The sequence below is a fragment of the Dendroctonus ponderosae genome, unplaced genomic scaffold (assembly GCF_020466585.1).
Source record: "Dendroctonus ponderosae isolate FM_Combo_2020 unplaced genomic scaffold, Dpon_F_20191213v2 Dpon_F_20191213_1, whole genome shotgun sequence".
NCBI classification, from domain to species: domain Eukaryota; kingdom Metazoa; phylum Arthropoda; class Insecta; order Coleoptera; family Curculionidae; genus Dendroctonus; species Dendroctonus ponderosae.
The window spans coordinates 50,258,812-50,275,711 of NW_026017110.1; the positions used below are offsets into that span (position 1 = coordinate 50,258,812).

The following is a 16,900-nucleotide window of genomic DNA, read 5'->3' on the forward strand; positions in this document are numbered from 1 at the left end:
TACTATGCGGAATTAGTAGCTATTAAGGAATTAAAAAATACAGGGTGTCCCGTAAATATGTTAAAATATTCTAACAGAGTGTTCTAGTCATTTAAGGAGGGGGTATTCCTGGGAATTTTTTAAATTTCAGGTTTTGTTGATATATCGGACTATATCCAAGGTAGCTAAAAAGGTTTTCTTTTTCTTCACCACTGCCCTGAAACGAATTCCCAAGAAAATCAACCATCTTGCAATTATTCGACAGAAAATTTCGTCAAGAAACTGGAACTTATCTTTTATATGCAGAATACCCATAGTCTGGAAATATTAGACTTACCGCTGCGGGGCCCTTCGTGCTGGTATTGGGAGGACACGAAATGCAGGTGGTTTGTTGACTTTCCGGCTGGTAGAAGCCCCTTTTGCAAGGGATGCAACTGTTGAGGGTTCCATTCAAGTAGCTGCCTGCCGAGCAAACCGGGAGCGAGCACTCCTCAATGGTGATTGCACCACTTTTGGGGGTGGTGCGACCGATGGGACAGCCTACACAAGCCGCCTGAACGCCCTGCGATCGGTAGGTTCCTCTGGGACAAGGCTCGCAACGTCCGTCCTGCGCCAGCTGCTGTCCATTGGCGCATTCGTCTCGACACTCCTTCACCGACACCGCTTCGTTTGTTCGAGTGGTTTTTCCCAAGCCGCAGATCTGGCATCCAAAGGCTCCCTCTTCTGGTTGGTAGAAGCCATGGCCGCAGGATCTGCACAGTCCCGCTTCGTGGTCGTAGAACTTGCCAGCAGGGCAGCGTTCTGGAACGTGCGAGTTAAATAAGGTTCCTAGATGAGGGTGAGGAGGACGAACCTTTGCAGTCAGCAGCGCTTCTGGCTCCAGAGCTGACAGTCACTCCTGGCCTTCCTGCTATCACTGGACATTCCATGCACTGCGACTGCCCAGACTCGCTTTGGTAGGAGCCCTGCGGGCATGGCAGGCACGACTTGGTGTCCTTGTTGAAGAACGTCCCAATGGAGCAAGGCACTGAAATCGAAAAACACTCCCTGCTGCTGATCTGGGGGGCGATTCTGAATGGACTTACCGCAATCGGGAGCTTCCACCACTTGGCCAGCCGGACAAGCGTAGTCCGACTGCAGAACTAAGGAGGACGGGTCAGGCACAGTGTTGGGCAGAATGTCGCGGACATCAAACTGGCCCTCTTCCAGAATCAGCTTTTCCAGGAGGTCCTTTACAGTGGAGCGTTCGTTGGTGTTGGAGTGCGTCACTGGATCGCTATAAAACACGAATTTTCCCCATTATCGATTCTTAAATAAAAACGCGATGAAGAGGTCAGTACGAGAGAGTACAAGAGAAAGCATGCAGAGTGGCAAAGTGCTTACTTTAGTGCCGGGAAAGCGATTTCAATGTTGTACGTATCGCTCGCTGATTGGCGTCCTTGTCTGTCTGTTCTACAAGAAAGAGAGGACATGCTATTCTACACATTCATCTACAGCTACTCTACTAGAACTACCAGGACAAACTTACTTTTCAACCGGCACACTGGCGTCGATCACGTAAGTGCTCTCGTCCTCCTCATCTGAGGCTTGTCTGGCCTGCCGTCCAGATCTGTGGTCGCACTTGACGTCGATGTTCAGTTCTTTGCATTCTCTGGTTCCTTCCACTGAGAACGAACAGAAGTTCCAGTCGCTAAACACCAAAAAAAAATTTTTTGCTGGGTTTTTATGTGAAAAAAGCCTTAGCTTACCGATTGAGGGTGTTGACGGCGCTGCGCACTTTCTGCCGCAGCACGCCCTGGCCGGCCTCATTGCACAGCACTGAGCTGGGGAAGAGCATGTTGATCCTGAACACTCTCTGCGCGGGTTTGGCCGCTGAAATCAGCAGCTCAGAACGCTGTTTACAAACCAACCAAAAGACTCACTAGAACACGCTGGGTAGACAACAGGAAGAGCCGAGTCCGAGTTGGGCCTCCAGAAGCCTTCGGCTCCACAGGTGTAGAACTTGGGGATTTCCTGGGAGAACTTGAGGCCGGCATTGCAGCCGATCTCACATACTTTGAACTGTCCTCCGGCGCCCCAGTCTTTGCAGGTTTGGTAGCCGCCTACTGGGTCGGGTAGTTCTGGGCAGAACTCGCTCAGCACTGATACCTGCAACTCCCAACGTTGTTTCACTGCGATTATTGAAGGAGTTATTGAATACCTTGAAGGTGCATGTGGCTGCGTTTCCAGCCTCGTCGCTGGCCACGTAGGCGATCTGGTAGACGCCCCATAGGAGAGTCTGACCTGGCCGGTGCCCGCTCTTCTCTTGCACAGAAACCACGCCCACGTTGTCCGTAAAGTGTGGCTCGTCCCACACGACCAAAGCCGATCCATTCTTGGTGATGATCCACAGATCGCCTGGACAGTAGTCCACCTTAGGGGAAATTTTGTCCACTTCCAAATCCTGGCATTTGGAGCCAGTGTAGCCGGGCGGGCAGATGCGTTGGCCGCAGTGCGAAGGCACCATTCTTTCCACGCCTGGAAGCGAATATATGAATCTGCAAGTTTTTGGGGTGGCTCAATCTCGTACCTCCAACAGTGTCTTCGTATCCGGCCCAGGTGAGGATCAGGTCGCGGTAAAGAACGGGTTCAGTGCGGCAATCGCGCACTTGCTTTTGGACCTCAGTGGTCACATCCAGGGCCCGTTTCCAGACCTGCACCTTGGTGAGGTGGCCTTGGAATCCCAGTTCGGTGTAGGCTTTCGGGTTGCCAGATTGTGGTTTTCCAAGAGTTACCCAGGCACTGGAATTTTATAATTTTTTAAAATTGTTTTTCTTCTTTCCTAATTTTGTACAAGGAGCTTTTCTAGCTCGCAAACCTTCGAAAATATGTCAGTAATCACGAGAATCTTTTTGAAAGAGCTCCTTTAAACCATCTTTTTTTTAATGCAGCTTTTTGCAAAATTCAGAATGTTTGAAAAGTTGTAAGGAAAAACATGAAATTTTTATAGGCTGTCCATGTTCAAGAGCTTCCATCTCGCAAACCGTAGAAAAATGTTAAATGATCATTAGAACCTTTCCGATAGAGCGACTCAAGAGCAATATTTTTTGCAAAAATTCTAACCTTTAAAAAGTTCTTGCAAACTATCTTTTTCCTAATAAAGGTTTTTGTAAAATTCTCAACGTTTGAAAAATTGTAAGGGAAAACATGAAATTTTTATAGGCTGTCCAAGATCAAAAGCTTCCATCTCGCAAACTGTAGAAAAATAGTAAATCATCATTAGGGGCTTCTCGATAGATCTTCTCAAGAGCAATATTTTTCGTAAGCTGTAGGAAAAAACATGAAATTTTAAGATGCTGTCCAGGTTCAAGAGCTTCCATCTTGCAAACTGTAGAAAAATATTAAATAATCATTAGGACATTTCCGATAGAGCGTCTCAAAAGGAATATTTTTTGTAATTAAGTTTCATGCAAAATTTCTAGCCTTTAAAAAGTTAGAAGGAAAATAATGATGTTTTAAGGAACTGACAAAGTTCAAGAGCTTCTAGCTCGCAAACCGTAGAAAATATGTCAATAATTACAAGGACTTTTTCGATAGAGCTTCTTATAAACTATCTTTTTTTCTAATAAAGCTTTTTGTAAAATTCCTAACGTTTGAAAAGTTGTAAGAAAAAAGATGAAATTTTAAAAGAGGCTGTCCAAGTTCAAGAGCTTCCATTTCGCAAACCGTAGAAAAATATTAAATAATCATTAGGACCTTTCCAATAAAGCGTCTCAATATTTATCGTAATTAAATTTTATGCGAAATTTCTACCCTTTAAAAAGAGAACGAAAATCATGAAATTTTAAAGGATTTACTAAGTTCAAGGGCTTCTATCTTGCAAACTGTAACAAAAATGTTAATTATCATGAGGACCTTTTCCATAGGGCGTCTCGATACCTCTCTTTTTCCTTATAAAGCTTTATGCAAAATTGCTAACCTATAAAGGGCTAGATGGAAAAAAATCAGGAGAATCTGAAATAGAGCTCCAGAGCACTGTTTCCGTCTTACTTGGTTTTATACGCAAATTCTAACATTCTAACCTCCAAAGCGATAGAAGCAAAAAAATGTGTGAAAATAAAAAAGTGAAAACACCTTCGGCGAACTTTGAATTTTACCTGCACCTGGTGTTTAGAAATTTTTAAGGGTGATTCTACATGCCGAAATAATGGTAGAAAGTCATGTAACAAAAATTAGAAATTTGAATATTTTCCGAGTTGTTCATCAAACTAATTTTTTTCTTTTTATTTTTTAACTTTGCTGCAGATTTCTTCCCGGATCAATTAGAAAATCGAGAGAGTTTTATTATAGTGATCTCTAACTGTCTGCATATCTTTTTTGGCACGCCAAATGACCCAAAAAAAGGACGTCACTTTAAACACTAGAAAATACTAGACAAAAAATCATTATATTTCACACGGCTCGAAAACCTCATAGTTTAGGACAAAATCGACATCAAAGTTTCTATTACTTCAACCGAGTGGCCGTGTATTTAATTGAAATCGTAGCAAATCAAGCCGTCTGGTTCTAAAAAGTGTAAAATTTGACAATTTATAGTGATATTTGTGCTCTAAAATTACTAAATTAAAATGGATGGGAAATTAAATGGTGCCGAGATATGAAAAGTGCGACTCACTATTCAGGTAATTTCCTGCCGCTGCCATATCCGTCCACTTTGCTAGCAATCAGGCCCTCAGTGATCAGCTGCAGCTGCCCGCCGTTCTCGCCGTCCCAAACCACAGCGATGTGGTGCCATTGGGCGTCATTGATGGTCGTGTAGTCCCGATAGCTGAGATAAACGTCCTGCAGGTCGGGGAAAATGGACACTTGCACGCCACTGGAATGCGCCTGGACGATGGGGCGCCGATTGGTCGGCACATGCTTAGCGCTAACGCCGTACAGGGTGAAGAAAATCCCATTTTCGTCCTTCTGCGTGAACTGCACCCACATCGCGATTGTTAAGCTGGACGAAGCTCCAGTGTAGAAGGGAACCACTTGAGAGGCGGAACTACGGCCTGGATCGCTAAAGTACAGATCGTAGTCGACCGAGATGGTCTTCCTGCAGTCCTCGCCGGTGAGATTGAACGGGCATTGGCAGTAAAACTTGCCGGTGAGATCAATGCATGTGGCGCTGGGAGGGCAGGAGTTCTCCTTGCAGTCGACCACGTCCTCCTCGCAGTATTTTCCGGTGAAACCAGGCGGGCACATGCACTTGAAGCCGAACATGCTGTTGGTGCAGGTGGCGCCGTTCTTGCAAGCATTGTCGCGACAAGCGTCGTACTCGTACTGGCAGCCGATGCCAGCAAAGCCTTCGCTGCAGGAGCAGTTCAGCCCCGAACCAAAGTCCCTGCATTTGCCCCCGTGCATGCAGGGGTTGCCAATGCAGCGCTCCGGTGCAGTCTCGCACTGTTTCCCATCCGTCCCGGATGGACACACGCAGAAGTAGTCTTGGAACAGATTGATGCACTTGGCGTCGTTCTGGCAGGGCGTGGTCTGGCAGCTGCCGATGTCGTTCTGGCAATTCTCGCCCGTCCATCCAGGCTGGCAAATGCATCTGTAGCCGCCCACTTCGTCCCGGCAGCTGCCGCCGTTCAGGCACGGATCACTTTGACAGTCGTCGATGTTCTCTTCGCACATCCTTCCGGTGTAGCCTTCGCGGCACATGCAGTAGAACCGGTTGTCCAGGTCGGCGCATTTTTCCGTTCCGATCGGGTTGCACGGGTCGCTCAGACACTCGTCGATCTCAGCTTCGCATTGCAGCCCCACGTAACCGGGCCGGCACTTGCAGCTGAAGCTGTCCACTAGATCGCTGCAGGTGGCGCCGTTCTGGCAAGGCTTGGACGAGCAGAAGTCGATGGTGTGTTGGCACCGTTTACCTGCCGAGATTTATACCAAATGACAACTTTATTCACTTATTTATTAATCAATAGTTACATAAATTACATTGCAATTTACATACCCGCAGAGATAAGCAGAGTTATCTGTTAGGGGTGGTCGGTATTTAACGTAACCGCTAAAATAACAATGTTACAAACGTGTAACCTGAAACCGTAGTTACAGCTAGCCGATTTAACCGTCTGATAAAACCGAAATAGAGGTGCGCACTTCGGACCCCGTCGAGCGATCTATCCAGCTGCAGCCGTTTGCCGACTTAAACCGTTCTTTTTAGAACCGTCTCATCAAAAAAAAAAAAAAACAGTTGTGCGCACTTCGCACCAGCTGCAGCCGTTTGCCGACTTAAAGGTCGTTTTTGGAACCGTCTCAACAGAACTAGAATCAGTAAAAAGCATCTGCAAACAATTTTATTCTTAAATGTTAATGCATTTTTAAATGAAAATGAGATTTTTAAACGCAAAAAAAAATTTAAACGTTTTCGCATATAAACCGTATATTTTATTTAATCACTCTAGTTTATTATCAGTTTTTTGTTCTTTGAGTAGATACTTCTAAGGAGTAATTTTTAGTAGTTTCTCTAAAGGAAATCATTATATATCATCACTATTTCTACTATCATCATCATTCTGCATTTTTAATGAAAAATTTAAAAAGTAACATGTTCCTTTTAGAACCGAATTTTGAAACCTATTACCAAGGTTGAACTGAAAGGTTGTAACCCGTTACAGAAAAATAACTGTTTAGCACACCTCTATTATCTGTTGGCGGGACTGTTTCCTAACTTATACCTAAGACTTATAACTTATAATGAATTTTTTAAGATTAATAAGCACAGCTTGCCTGTTACATATTGAGAAAAAAATGTTGGGGCTGAAAAGTAAGAGTGTGTTGATGGGTGTATCTAAAGTGAGCTTTTGGTGCACTTCCGAAATGAAACCACCGTCGAAACGAAAATGGTCCAGGATGGGGCCGCAGCATGCAGAAGCCTGGCAAGATACATATTTAATAAACAGGGTGTCCGAAAAAATGTGGGCATTTATCAAAACACTTAGCTTGAACTGGGGGACGTTTTTTGAGAGCGAACAGATATTTCATGGCTTTTTCATTCCAATCTCAATCAGCTCAAAGGGACTTCTGCGCGGATCGCTTTGGAGCGGAAAGTTGTACCAAAAAAGGCGTTAGAAACTCACCAGTGAATCCTGGCTCGCAATTGCAGACAAAATCATCTACAACATCAGTGCAATGCCCGCCATTCTCGCAAGGATTGGCCTGGCAATCGTTGATGTTCACATCGCAGCTTTCCCCAGTCCATCCAGGCTGGCAGACGCACTCATGGTAGAAGAGCTTATCGACGCATACGCCATTCTTGCATGGAGTGGAGTTGCACAGGTCGATCTTCTCCTGGCATCGTTTGCCGGTGAATCCGGCCGGGCAGGAGCAGCTGAAATCGTTCACCAGATCCGTGCAGTTCGAACCCAGCAAACAGGGATTTTCTGAGCAATCGTCCACGTTCACTTCGCAGGTTTGTCCCTCCCATCCGGGCAAGCACTCGCACATGAATCGGCCCTGTTCTAAGGCCACGCAGGTGGCTCCGTTGCTGCACGGGTTGCCATTGGCCGAACATGGGTCGATCTAGAATAAACACGCCCTCATTTCACCTTCTCCAGGATATTTTTCTTTTTTCTGGCGTTAAGGAGTTTTTGGTATTCGGAATGCTGCTCTGGAAGGCTTGCAAAGTCGTTGTGAGATCACATTATGTCTACTGTAATGCTTTAAAAATGTGCGACTTCCAAACGAAATTAGGTAGCAACTTGAGATTCTCACCATCTATTGCTAATGTTTCGGTCTCAAAGTACGGAAATGTTCATTTAAATCGGTCGGAATTTTGAAGTTTGCCAGCTAAAGCAATGTTGGCCAAATAATGAACACTTTTGCTCAATTGCACGCCCTGTTCTATAAATGTGCGACTTCCAAACGAAACCAAGTAACAACTTGAAATTCTCATTATCTATTGGAAATACTTCAATCTCGAAGAGCGGGAATTTTCGTTGAAATCCAGAAGAATCCTGAATTTTACGAGCTAAAGCAATGTTGGCCAAATAATGAACGCCTTCACTCAATTACACGCCCTGTTTTAAAAATGTGCAGCTTCCAAACGAAAGTAAGTAACAACTTGAAATTCGCACCATCTATTTCAATTGTTTTTAATTCACGCTTTTTTAAATTTTACCAGCTAAAGAAATGATGAACAAGTAACGACCGTTTTCACTCAATACACGCGCTGCTTTAAAAACGTGCATCTTCCAAGCGAAGTCCAGCAGCAATTTTCAATTTTCACTCATTTATCGGCCACGCTTTATTCTACAAGTCTTAAACTTTTCGTTCAAATCTCACTAGATGCTGATTTTTGCCAGCTAGAGAAATTAGGATCAAATAATGTACGTTTTGACACAATTACACGCCCTGTTCTAAAAATGTTTAGCTTCCAAACTAAGTGCAGTAACAATTTGCACTTTTCAGAATTTATCGGCAACTCTTGAACCTAAATTTGCAATAATTTTGGTTAAAATCGTATAATACGCTGAATTTTGGCAGCTAAAGGGATGCTGGCTAAATAATGTACGTTATGCTACAATTGCACACTCGGCTTTAAAAAGCTGTAGCTTCCAATCGAAGTTAAGTAGCATTTTGAAATTCTCAGATACGTCGACCATACCACAAAACGTTGAAATTGTAACAATATGTAACGTCAATTCTAAACGTTACAGCTAAAGGAATGCTGGCCAAATAATGAATGTGCTCACTCAACTACACGCCCTATTTTAGTATGCCAACCTAAATTAAATAGGAATATAAAATTTCCACAATCTGTCACGTCCGGTTATAAAAATCTGTAGCTTCCAAACGAACTGAGATATCAACTTGAAATTTTCCGCACATATCGCCAACACTTACGGCTAAAATTGTGGAAAATTTCATTCAAATCGAACTTTATGCTGATTTTTACCAGCAAGTCAAGTTTGCACTCTATAACAGGCTCAACTTTAAAAATGTCGCGCTCCCAAACGAAATTGAGCACCAACCAGAAATCTAAGAAACGCCCAACTTTGAATTCGCTGATGCTTACCGTGATGTCACAGTCCACTCCAGTGTATCCCGACCTGCACAAGCAGGTAAAGTTCTTGTATCCAGGCTCGTCTTTGCACATCGCCCTGGCCGGGCATGTGTCGTTCGAACAGTCCGAGCGCTCTTCCTGGCAGTTTATTCCGGAATATCCTGGAGGGCATTGACAGCTGGAACACATCCAGTCAGCAACTAGCTCCAGACGGTTTCAAACCCCCCAACTTACCGATATCCTTGGGGTAAGTCGATGCAGGTGCCGCTGTTGTAGCAGGGCTGCGACGCACACTCGTCAATATCAATCTCGCATCTGCGTCCCGAAAAGCCAGCAGGACAGAAGCATTGGACGCCATGTCCCATCGGGACACAAAGTCCTCCGTGCTGGCAGGCGTTTTCAGTACACTGCACCGGATGGCACTCCTCCCGTCCAACCGCTCCCGGACCCTCAGTGTTCATGTTGGAGGGACACTCATTGCAAGAGGTCTGTCCAGGGAGACTCTGGTAGAAGTTTTTCGGACACAAAGAACAGCTCGCCAGACCTGTGGGCGAGTACTGGCCAGGGTTACACTTCGGTTTGCACAGCTCTTTGCTGGCTGCAGACGGTTGATAGGTGAAAGTGTTGGCTGGGCAGGCGTGGCAGTCTTTGAAGCCGCCGGTAGGCGGCTCTACTGAATAGCTGTTGCGCGGACATTCCAAACATGGCACCTACAATGGTTCCATTCACTTTTATGAAGGGGGGAAAGTGGTGGCGCTTTGCTTACCATGCCAGTTGGCGAGTAGGTGCCGTAGCCGCATACTGGGACGCAGTCGTGGACGCTCTTGGTTCCCTCCTCCCTGGTGTAGGTTCCCTGGGGGCATTTGGAGCAGGAACCTTGCCGGTCCCTGTTCTGGAAGAACCCTCTTGGGCAGTAAGTGCACTGCTTTTGGCTCAAACCCGCGAAAGTTCCAGCTGGACAGTGTACTGTAAGAGGGAATGGTTCTAGTAATCTAAAGAATTGTACAGCTTCCTTGAAACTTACGGCATCTGGGAACGTCATTGGTGTCCATATTGAGCACCTCTCCAACATTGCAAGTGAACCCTCTGGTATTCTCGGAACGAAGCGCCTTAAGAGGCGGGCATTGGTTGCCGATGGATGGCACATTGAGCAGAGTCTCCACAACTTTATTAGCCGAAGGTACCGACAGATCGAACATGAGGTTGAGGGTGCTTCCACACAGATCGTAGAGTTGCGGCTGCCGGACCAGAGGGACAATGTCGATGATGTAGTCCACCTTAGCAAGCAAAGAACGTGTGGATAGTGTGCGGCGGAGATGTGAGGCTAATGGGAGGTACCTTCACGACATTTTCCTCCACCAAACTGGCCACTGCGTTGATGATGGAAACATTCATTTTCACATTCACCGCAGAGCAGCGCTCAGACAGCACGTTGTTCAGGTTGTCGTAGAAGCGGGCCAGAAGATCCGTATATTGCTTCAAGCAGGAGGAACTCACGGCGCCATTGGCTCGATAGTTCATCATGGCGTTGAAATGGTAATCGGCCTGCTGAGTATCTGAGGAAGAAGATCTCGAGGTAAAAGGGAGTTTTTTAGAGTCAATTTTTTCAAGTAGAGTCTGGAGTAGTTTTCTCTCTCACACACACAGCCGGTCGTATGAATATAATAGTGTGTGGTTTGTGGGCCGTTCGTGTGTATACCGTGTGTCCAAGCTGGGGATCTCCAAAACTGCAAGATATACGAAGTCGGTTAAATTAGGGAAAAGTTGCGCAACCAGGGGGTCACATACATTTTTTGGGATATTTAAAAAAAAGTGCTTATTCATTTTTGAAGTTATTTTAAATCATATCAAACATGAGTAAAAACGAAAATCCGAAAATGACTTTTTTCTAAATATTTCAAAAATTAAGAAAAAACTTTTTTTTTAAACGCCATGTATATGGCCCCTGATAGCGCAACTTTTCCCTGATTTAACCGACTTCGTATCTCTACGGTTAACCTTATTTTAGTCACCCTATAAGATAGTGTGTAGTCTGTGGGCCGGTCTTCTTTAGATCCCTTAGACCGCTTTCATCAGAAATCCTGCCTTCCAACTGGACAAAGGACTTACCTTTTGTGAATAATTTCATGCTCTTTATGTTTGGTCAAAATGGTTTTTCTACAGCAAATGGGTTTCTTTAAAGATTCAAAAGTGAACTTTCAACTTCTCAGTTTTTCAACTGTGCTGATATTTGGAAAAAATTTAATATTTTTTGAAAATTTTAGATCTAAAGCTGCAACTTTTCATACCTAAATTGAGTTCTTTAAAAACACACTCTGATCTCGCAAGTTTTAGACCAACTTACTTTCGGATACACAGTCAGGCACGACTCCTGCCGGTTTCCACGGGGTGTTTTTGTCACAGGAGAACGTCTTAACGGGTTCCCCGTCCGTAAACCGGTACCCGGGGTTGCAGGTGGCGATGCATTGCAGCCCCCTGTCTCCTGGCAGGCAGTTTAGGGCTCCATTTCCTGGAGGCTTCAGTTCCCAGTCCACACAAGGGGTGGCTTGCACTGCGACCTGAAAAGCAGAAGAACCGTGAGGTTTCCACCGAAATCAGACGGAACCTACTCCCTACCTGGTAGTAGCAGGAGGCCTTGTTGCCGTACTTATCCGCTGCTATAACTGTCACGTTTTCAAAGCCCCCAATGGCAATGGTGGCCCGTTCAGGGATGAATGTTAGAAGAACGTCGCCAGAGGCGTCGGTTGCATTGATGCGCGAGCGGGTCTCATTGAAGTTGACCGGGTAGCTGTCCTGTCGGTCGACCAGTTCGATCACGTAGCTGGGCGGACAGCTCAGCTGCGGAGGCGTGTTGTCTGGCACAGTGATGTTGATCTCGCAGATGGCCACGTTGCCGTCATAGTCGAAGGCCACGTACTTGACCACCATGTCCTCGAAGACATACATTGGGGTCTTGAAGTTGGCCGGTTTCACCTCCAAACGCGCAATGCTGCCAGAGTTATCCACCGCCGTGGGTTCTGTGAAATTCACCGGGAGAATGCCGCCGTTTTCGTCCTTTTGCACCACTATAGGCTGCTGGGGGCAGTTTTGGAACACTGGCGTTTCATTGTCTGGAAAATTACCTCGATTAGATTTCTAGTATATTTTGAGTTTTTGCGGCAAGCTTAATGAATGGCTGAAATTGTCTTGAATGTTTTTAAAAGATGCAATCGCAAAATGGTGTGTAGACAATGAAAAAGGCGACTGGAAGACTCACCCACACAGGGGGAATACCCATAGTCGTAGCCTAGCAAAGGCTCCTTCTCAGGCTCATCGCAGCCCATCAGCTCAAACTTCAAGCAGGCGTTGTCCATGTAACTGACGATGCCCAAGATAACAAAACGCGCTTGCACATACTTGGGCAGGGAGATCATGGCCAGCTCCCCATAGTTGCCCGGATCCCTCATGGTCAGGTTGAAGTTGGGGAAATAAACCACGTAGTTCTCGCTGTCGGCCTGCTTGTAGAAGAACCGGATTTCCGTAGGCCGACCCACGATGTCATTGGTGACCACCCCCTTCACCAAGATGGCCTTCACTCTGTAGACTTTGCCCAAGTCCACGCTGACGTAGGTAAAGGCTTCCTGTTTGCCGCACCATCCAGTTACCGAGCTCAACCGCACGTTCTTTGCTTCGTAGTTGGGCCGCTCGCTAGTGGCGTTGATGGCCGAGTCTGGGATCCTACCGGAGGCCAAACCCAGGGGCTTGACCACTTTGCATTCGGGGTCCCGCACGCATGTGATTGGTCGCGGGTTGATCAGAATGTAACCGGCCCGGTTGCAGGAAAAGCCCACTTCTGAGCCCTGCTCGTAGCTGCGCGACACCTGGATCCCGTCGCTTGGCCTTCCAGGGTCTTCACACACTGGGCCCTCGCACCGCAAATCTCCGAAGTCCCACACGCCATTCGCTTGGCATCTGGAACAAGAACAACATGAGCACGGGAACAATCCCGAGTAGGCCTGGGTAACTCCGCTCCAGCAAAAACTTATGGCAAATGTTATTTATTATTTTCGTAAGGGGAACAGGTCTCTGTTTTCAGATAACGCAAACGCTCCCAAGGAGGCTTTTGACGTTGACGAAAACATTAATAATTGAGTCGTTTTCCCTTCTAGAAAAAATCAATCAGGCGAAACACTCTTCGCAACTCCACGATTCCGCGAAGTTTTACTCGATAATTTGCAAATTTGCAGATTTATTCATCCTAACAAGGCTTGTTAGGCTAACAAAGGGGATAAAAAGCCGTTGATGGATGTTTTGAATTTCAATGCTCCGCGCATAAAACATCCCCCCAAAGTTTTCTACTAACAACTTAACGTGCTCGTGTGGGTTTGGAAGTTGATGGAACAACAGCAGCTGTTCCTCTATGCAACCGATTGATTGATCGATGTTGGAAATTGAGCAAATTCGCGACAATTACGAACTTTTTTCCATTGCCATAGACCTGGGTAACTCAATTAATTTTTAGGAGTTGGCGCAGTGCCACGCAAATGGCTTGGTGCGCCAACCCAACGCACCGGCGCAGTAATTCTGTTCCGTTGCTGGGAAAATGTTGATGTCTTTTTACTTCTTTTTACATTTATTTTAAGGGCCATTTATCAATAATATTATTAACGTTTCTTCAAAATTACAGAATTTTCCAGTTTTCACGAAGTTACTCTTTTTTCTAAATGCTCAATTTTCTAAAGATTCACTTGAAAATACTCACAATCTTAAGGTATTTTCCGCGAAAAATTATGAAATACGTTTTATTAGAACACTCGCCTCCTTCGTTGCTTTGTAAAAAGTTTTGAAATCCCTTTCCAGCTTCGAATTTGGACCAAAAATCAAAAAACGAACTGAATAAGGGAAAGTTTATAATAAATTATTTGGAAAACTCTTCACTTCCAGTCCTCTGAAGACTGTAGAATTTGTTTCAAAAAAAGTGGTTTTTCAATTTTGATTTAATTTTTTTTGCTTTGCTTGCTAAGTCGAAAACGCTCTATTTCGTACAGTTTTACTTAAAAATACTGACGATGCGGATGTATTTTACGCGGAAAGTTACAAGATATATTTATAGCTTTGTAGGAATTTTAAAAAACTTTTTTCAGTCTAATTCCGGACAAAAACGAAAATAAATTTATTCGGTTTTTTCCCAAAAAACGATTAAGGTTTTCGCAAAAACCGATCGTTGAAGCAGAATAACGCATTAACCAATGAGTTAAAACTCATTAACTCAGAGAGCGGCAACCACTCAAAAGCGCAACGCTCTCTACTCCCTACTCCCAAGGAAGAAGTTTTGTGCCGGCAGAGTATGCGGCAGCAAAGATCATTTCATTGCCTACAACAAAACAGTTGGCAAATTTTAAAGAATAGAAGGAGTTTTCATCCAGTTTCAAACACGATACCTTCGTCAAACTTTGGGGTTACAACGGTTAAATGTATTACCTGACCATGTTGTCATGCTTGCTGCTCTGCCCGGCCAGTTTGAAAGTGTTCTGACAGCCGAAGAAGAATGAGGACTGGTAGCGTGTGTCCATGTACTGTCCATACTCGGCTCCGGGAGTGGGAGGAGGGACCCCGCAGTCGGTTCTGGGACAGGAGGGCGCAGCCCCACTCAACCAGTAGTCGGGTAGACCTAAGCAACCTTTATAGTTCCTCGAAGGTTTGGTTTGAGGAAAAACTCACCAGGTTTGGGGTCATAGACGCACTGCCTGAAGCCCGAGCTGGAGGTTCGCCTCAGTTGCCTGCCTGTGCTGCCGCAATGCAACGTGACGTTCTCCCTGAACGGGACCAGGACGCTGTTCTCGTCGTTTCTGATCACTCTCAGACCTTCGTTTTTCTCGTCGGGCAAAGACACGCACTGAGCGTCTGAGGAGGAAAACTGGCAGTGAGCAAGAGGATAGATACCCGACAGGGGACTTACATTTGCAGTCCGGAACAGTGCCATTCCAGGCGCCGTTCGAGGTGCAAAGGAGCGCGCTGCTGCCCGACATCACGTAGCCAAAGTCGCACTGGAACCTCACCAGGTCGCCGAAGTGGTACTTTTCTTTGGTGGAGAGAATTGCGCCATTTTCGGGAGCGTTCAACGAGGGGCACATGACAGGGACGCAAGATTTGTTCACTTGGTAGACATCGCCGTCTCTTTTCCCATTTTCTGAAGCTTCGATGAAGTAGGAGGCCGTTCCATTCTCCTGGTACAGCTCAAAGCCGACGTTGCAGGCACAGGAGAAATCGCCGGCGCTGTTGATGCACTTTTGCTGGCAGCCGCCGTTGTTCACTGCACACTCGTTAATGTCCTGGCAGTCCATCCGGGTGCAACCCATCACTTCCAGCTTCAGACAGGGAGCGCCTACATAGTCCTGGATCTTGAACCGGATGAATTGGGCCTCGATCGGTACTGGCAAGTTGAGGATGCTGAGAGTCGGTTTCTCGATGGTGAATTCTACGGCCAAACCGTCGGGGTTTCGGTAGTCTTTGAAGACGTCGGTCAAATCGTCTGTGTATTGGATGCGAACGGCTGAAGTGAACGCAACATCGCCATTCAGGCGAGTGACTGCCATGGTTCGGAACCCGCGGATGATGGTGGGGGCTCTCAGGTCCAGTTGCACCCAGTTGGAACCACCATCAATGGCGTTTCCACACCATCCAGCGCCGTTGTTTAAGCGCACCATCTGGAGCAAAAGAACATTGGGTTAAGTAGCGAAGTTCTACAGCTTTTATGTGTGGAAACACGGTGGATTATTTCCTAAACTAAGAGTGTGAGTAGATCAAGAAAGCGGGGTGTAAAAAGAGTAAGGCGCATATGCGCATGGGGTGGTAGAGTGTTCAGGTCCTTTTTTTAGGCCTGGGTAACACTGTGTTGAGTTGCGCTTTTGAGTTGTTGCGGCTCTCTGAGTTAATCAGTTTTAACTCGTTGGTTAATGGGTTATAGCTCATGGTTGATGCTGGAATTTTAACATCTAACAAAAAAGCCATCAGCATGTAGCGTTTTTGAACAAATATTAGAAAAATAAAATTGGTTTCTAGAGGCGGATTCAAAACTACAATTCTGTGTCCATTTGACCTTCTTCGTGACTGCTCTAGTTCCGAGATCCCTGTACTAGTCATCGAAAGAAACTCACCCTATATACAGGGTGTCCCAAAAGTAATCGCACAAAACAAAATGGTGGATTCCTGAGGCGAAAATATGATGATTTAACACATCTTACCTTAGTCCGAAAGTTGACGGTTGCCGACATACAGGGCGTCAAAGTTACATTTAATTTCAGTTTTTCGTTATTCTACTTTGAACGGAGCTGCGTATTTTAACGACATTTGGGATACAGGGGTTTTTGAACATAAGAAATCCAAATCTATCATCAGATTTTGATCAACTTGTAGAAAAAACCACTTACGGCGATATCTGGGCAAATGAATGGTTTCAACTTTTTGGTTACCCGATATTCTGACTTCTAAGCTGGTTGGGTCTAATCGCCTATTGATTTTATACAAAAAAGGTATTCTTAGTCGATGTCCCAACAAGCCTCTGTTTCCGAGATATTTGCGATTACACCGCAAAATGCACTATTTTCAAAAAATAAGCCACAATAAGTATCTAAGTGAAAAAATATTTACTAAACATCATTCTTTAACAGTAGGATCTTTTTATCTTAATCACTAACAATAATACATTAATTTTCTACAGCATTGCTCAAAATGTCCCCTGTAAACCCTGTTATACATTTTGAAATGCGTTTATTGAGGAATCGTCTAATCAAAAAAATATATTTTTTCATTTCGAAATCATTCGGCGGCATTCATAATTTTGTTTAACAACTCGTCTCGGATGCCTACCGATTGATCGTACACTAATGATTTTAAATAACCCCAGACACAAAA

The 16,900-nt window shown here is 45.2% G+C and overlaps 1 protein-coding gene across 2 annotated transcripts in view; it reads right to left on the reverse strand.

Annotated features, from left to right (window-relative positions):
• Positions 1 to 16,900, reverse strand: part of LOC109533262 — a 36,769-nt gene that overhangs the window by 1,511 nt on the left and 18,358 nt on the right. Inside the window, exons 15-36 of one of the 2 annotated variants that reach the window (XM_019898544.2) lie at positions 14,946 to 15,693; positions 14,708 to 14,890; positions 14,468 to 14,657; positions 12,264 to 12,958; positions 11,624 to 12,117; positions 11,352 to 11,565; positions 10,346 to 10,563; positions 10,032 to 10,284; positions 9,774 to 9,973; positions 9,242 to 9,717; positions 9,020 to 9,185; positions 7,083 to 7,524; positions 4,634 to 5,873; positions 2,549 to 2,760; positions 2,180 to 2,496; positions 1,902 to 2,127; positions 1,728 to 1,851; positions 1,508 to 1,669; positions 1,363 to 1,431; positions 1,065 to 1,255; positions 833 to 1,006; positions 317 to 780 (exon numbers count right to left, since the gene is read on the reverse strand). In XM_019898544.2, the coding sequence (XP_019754103.2) occupies positions 317 to 780; positions 833 to 1,006; positions 1,065 to 1,255; positions 1,363 to 1,431; positions 1,508 to 1,669; positions 1,728 to 1,851; positions 1,902 to 2,127; positions 2,180 to 2,496; positions 2,549 to 2,760; positions 4,634 to 5,873; positions 7,083 to 7,524; positions 9,020 to 9,185; positions 9,242 to 9,717; positions 9,774 to 9,973; positions 10,032 to 10,284; positions 10,346 to 10,563; positions 11,352 to 11,565; positions 11,624 to 12,117; positions 12,264 to 12,958; positions 14,468 to 14,657; positions 14,708 to 14,890; positions 14,946 to 15,693 (7,458 nt within the window). The remainder of the gene's footprint in view (positions 1 to 316; positions 781 to 832; positions 1,007 to 1,064; positions 1,256 to 1,362; positions 1,432 to 1,507; positions 1,670 to 1,727; positions 1,852 to 1,901; positions 2,128 to 2,179; positions 2,497 to 2,548; positions 2,761 to 4,633; positions 5,874 to 7,082; positions 7,525 to 9,019; positions 9,186 to 9,241; positions 9,718 to 9,773; positions 9,974 to 10,031; positions 10,285 to 10,345; positions 10,564 to 11,351; positions 11,566 to 11,623; positions 12,118 to 12,263; positions 12,959 to 14,467; positions 14,658 to 14,707; positions 14,891 to 14,945; positions 15,694 to 16,900) is intronic. The other variant, XM_019898545.2, reaches the window with a different exon arrangement.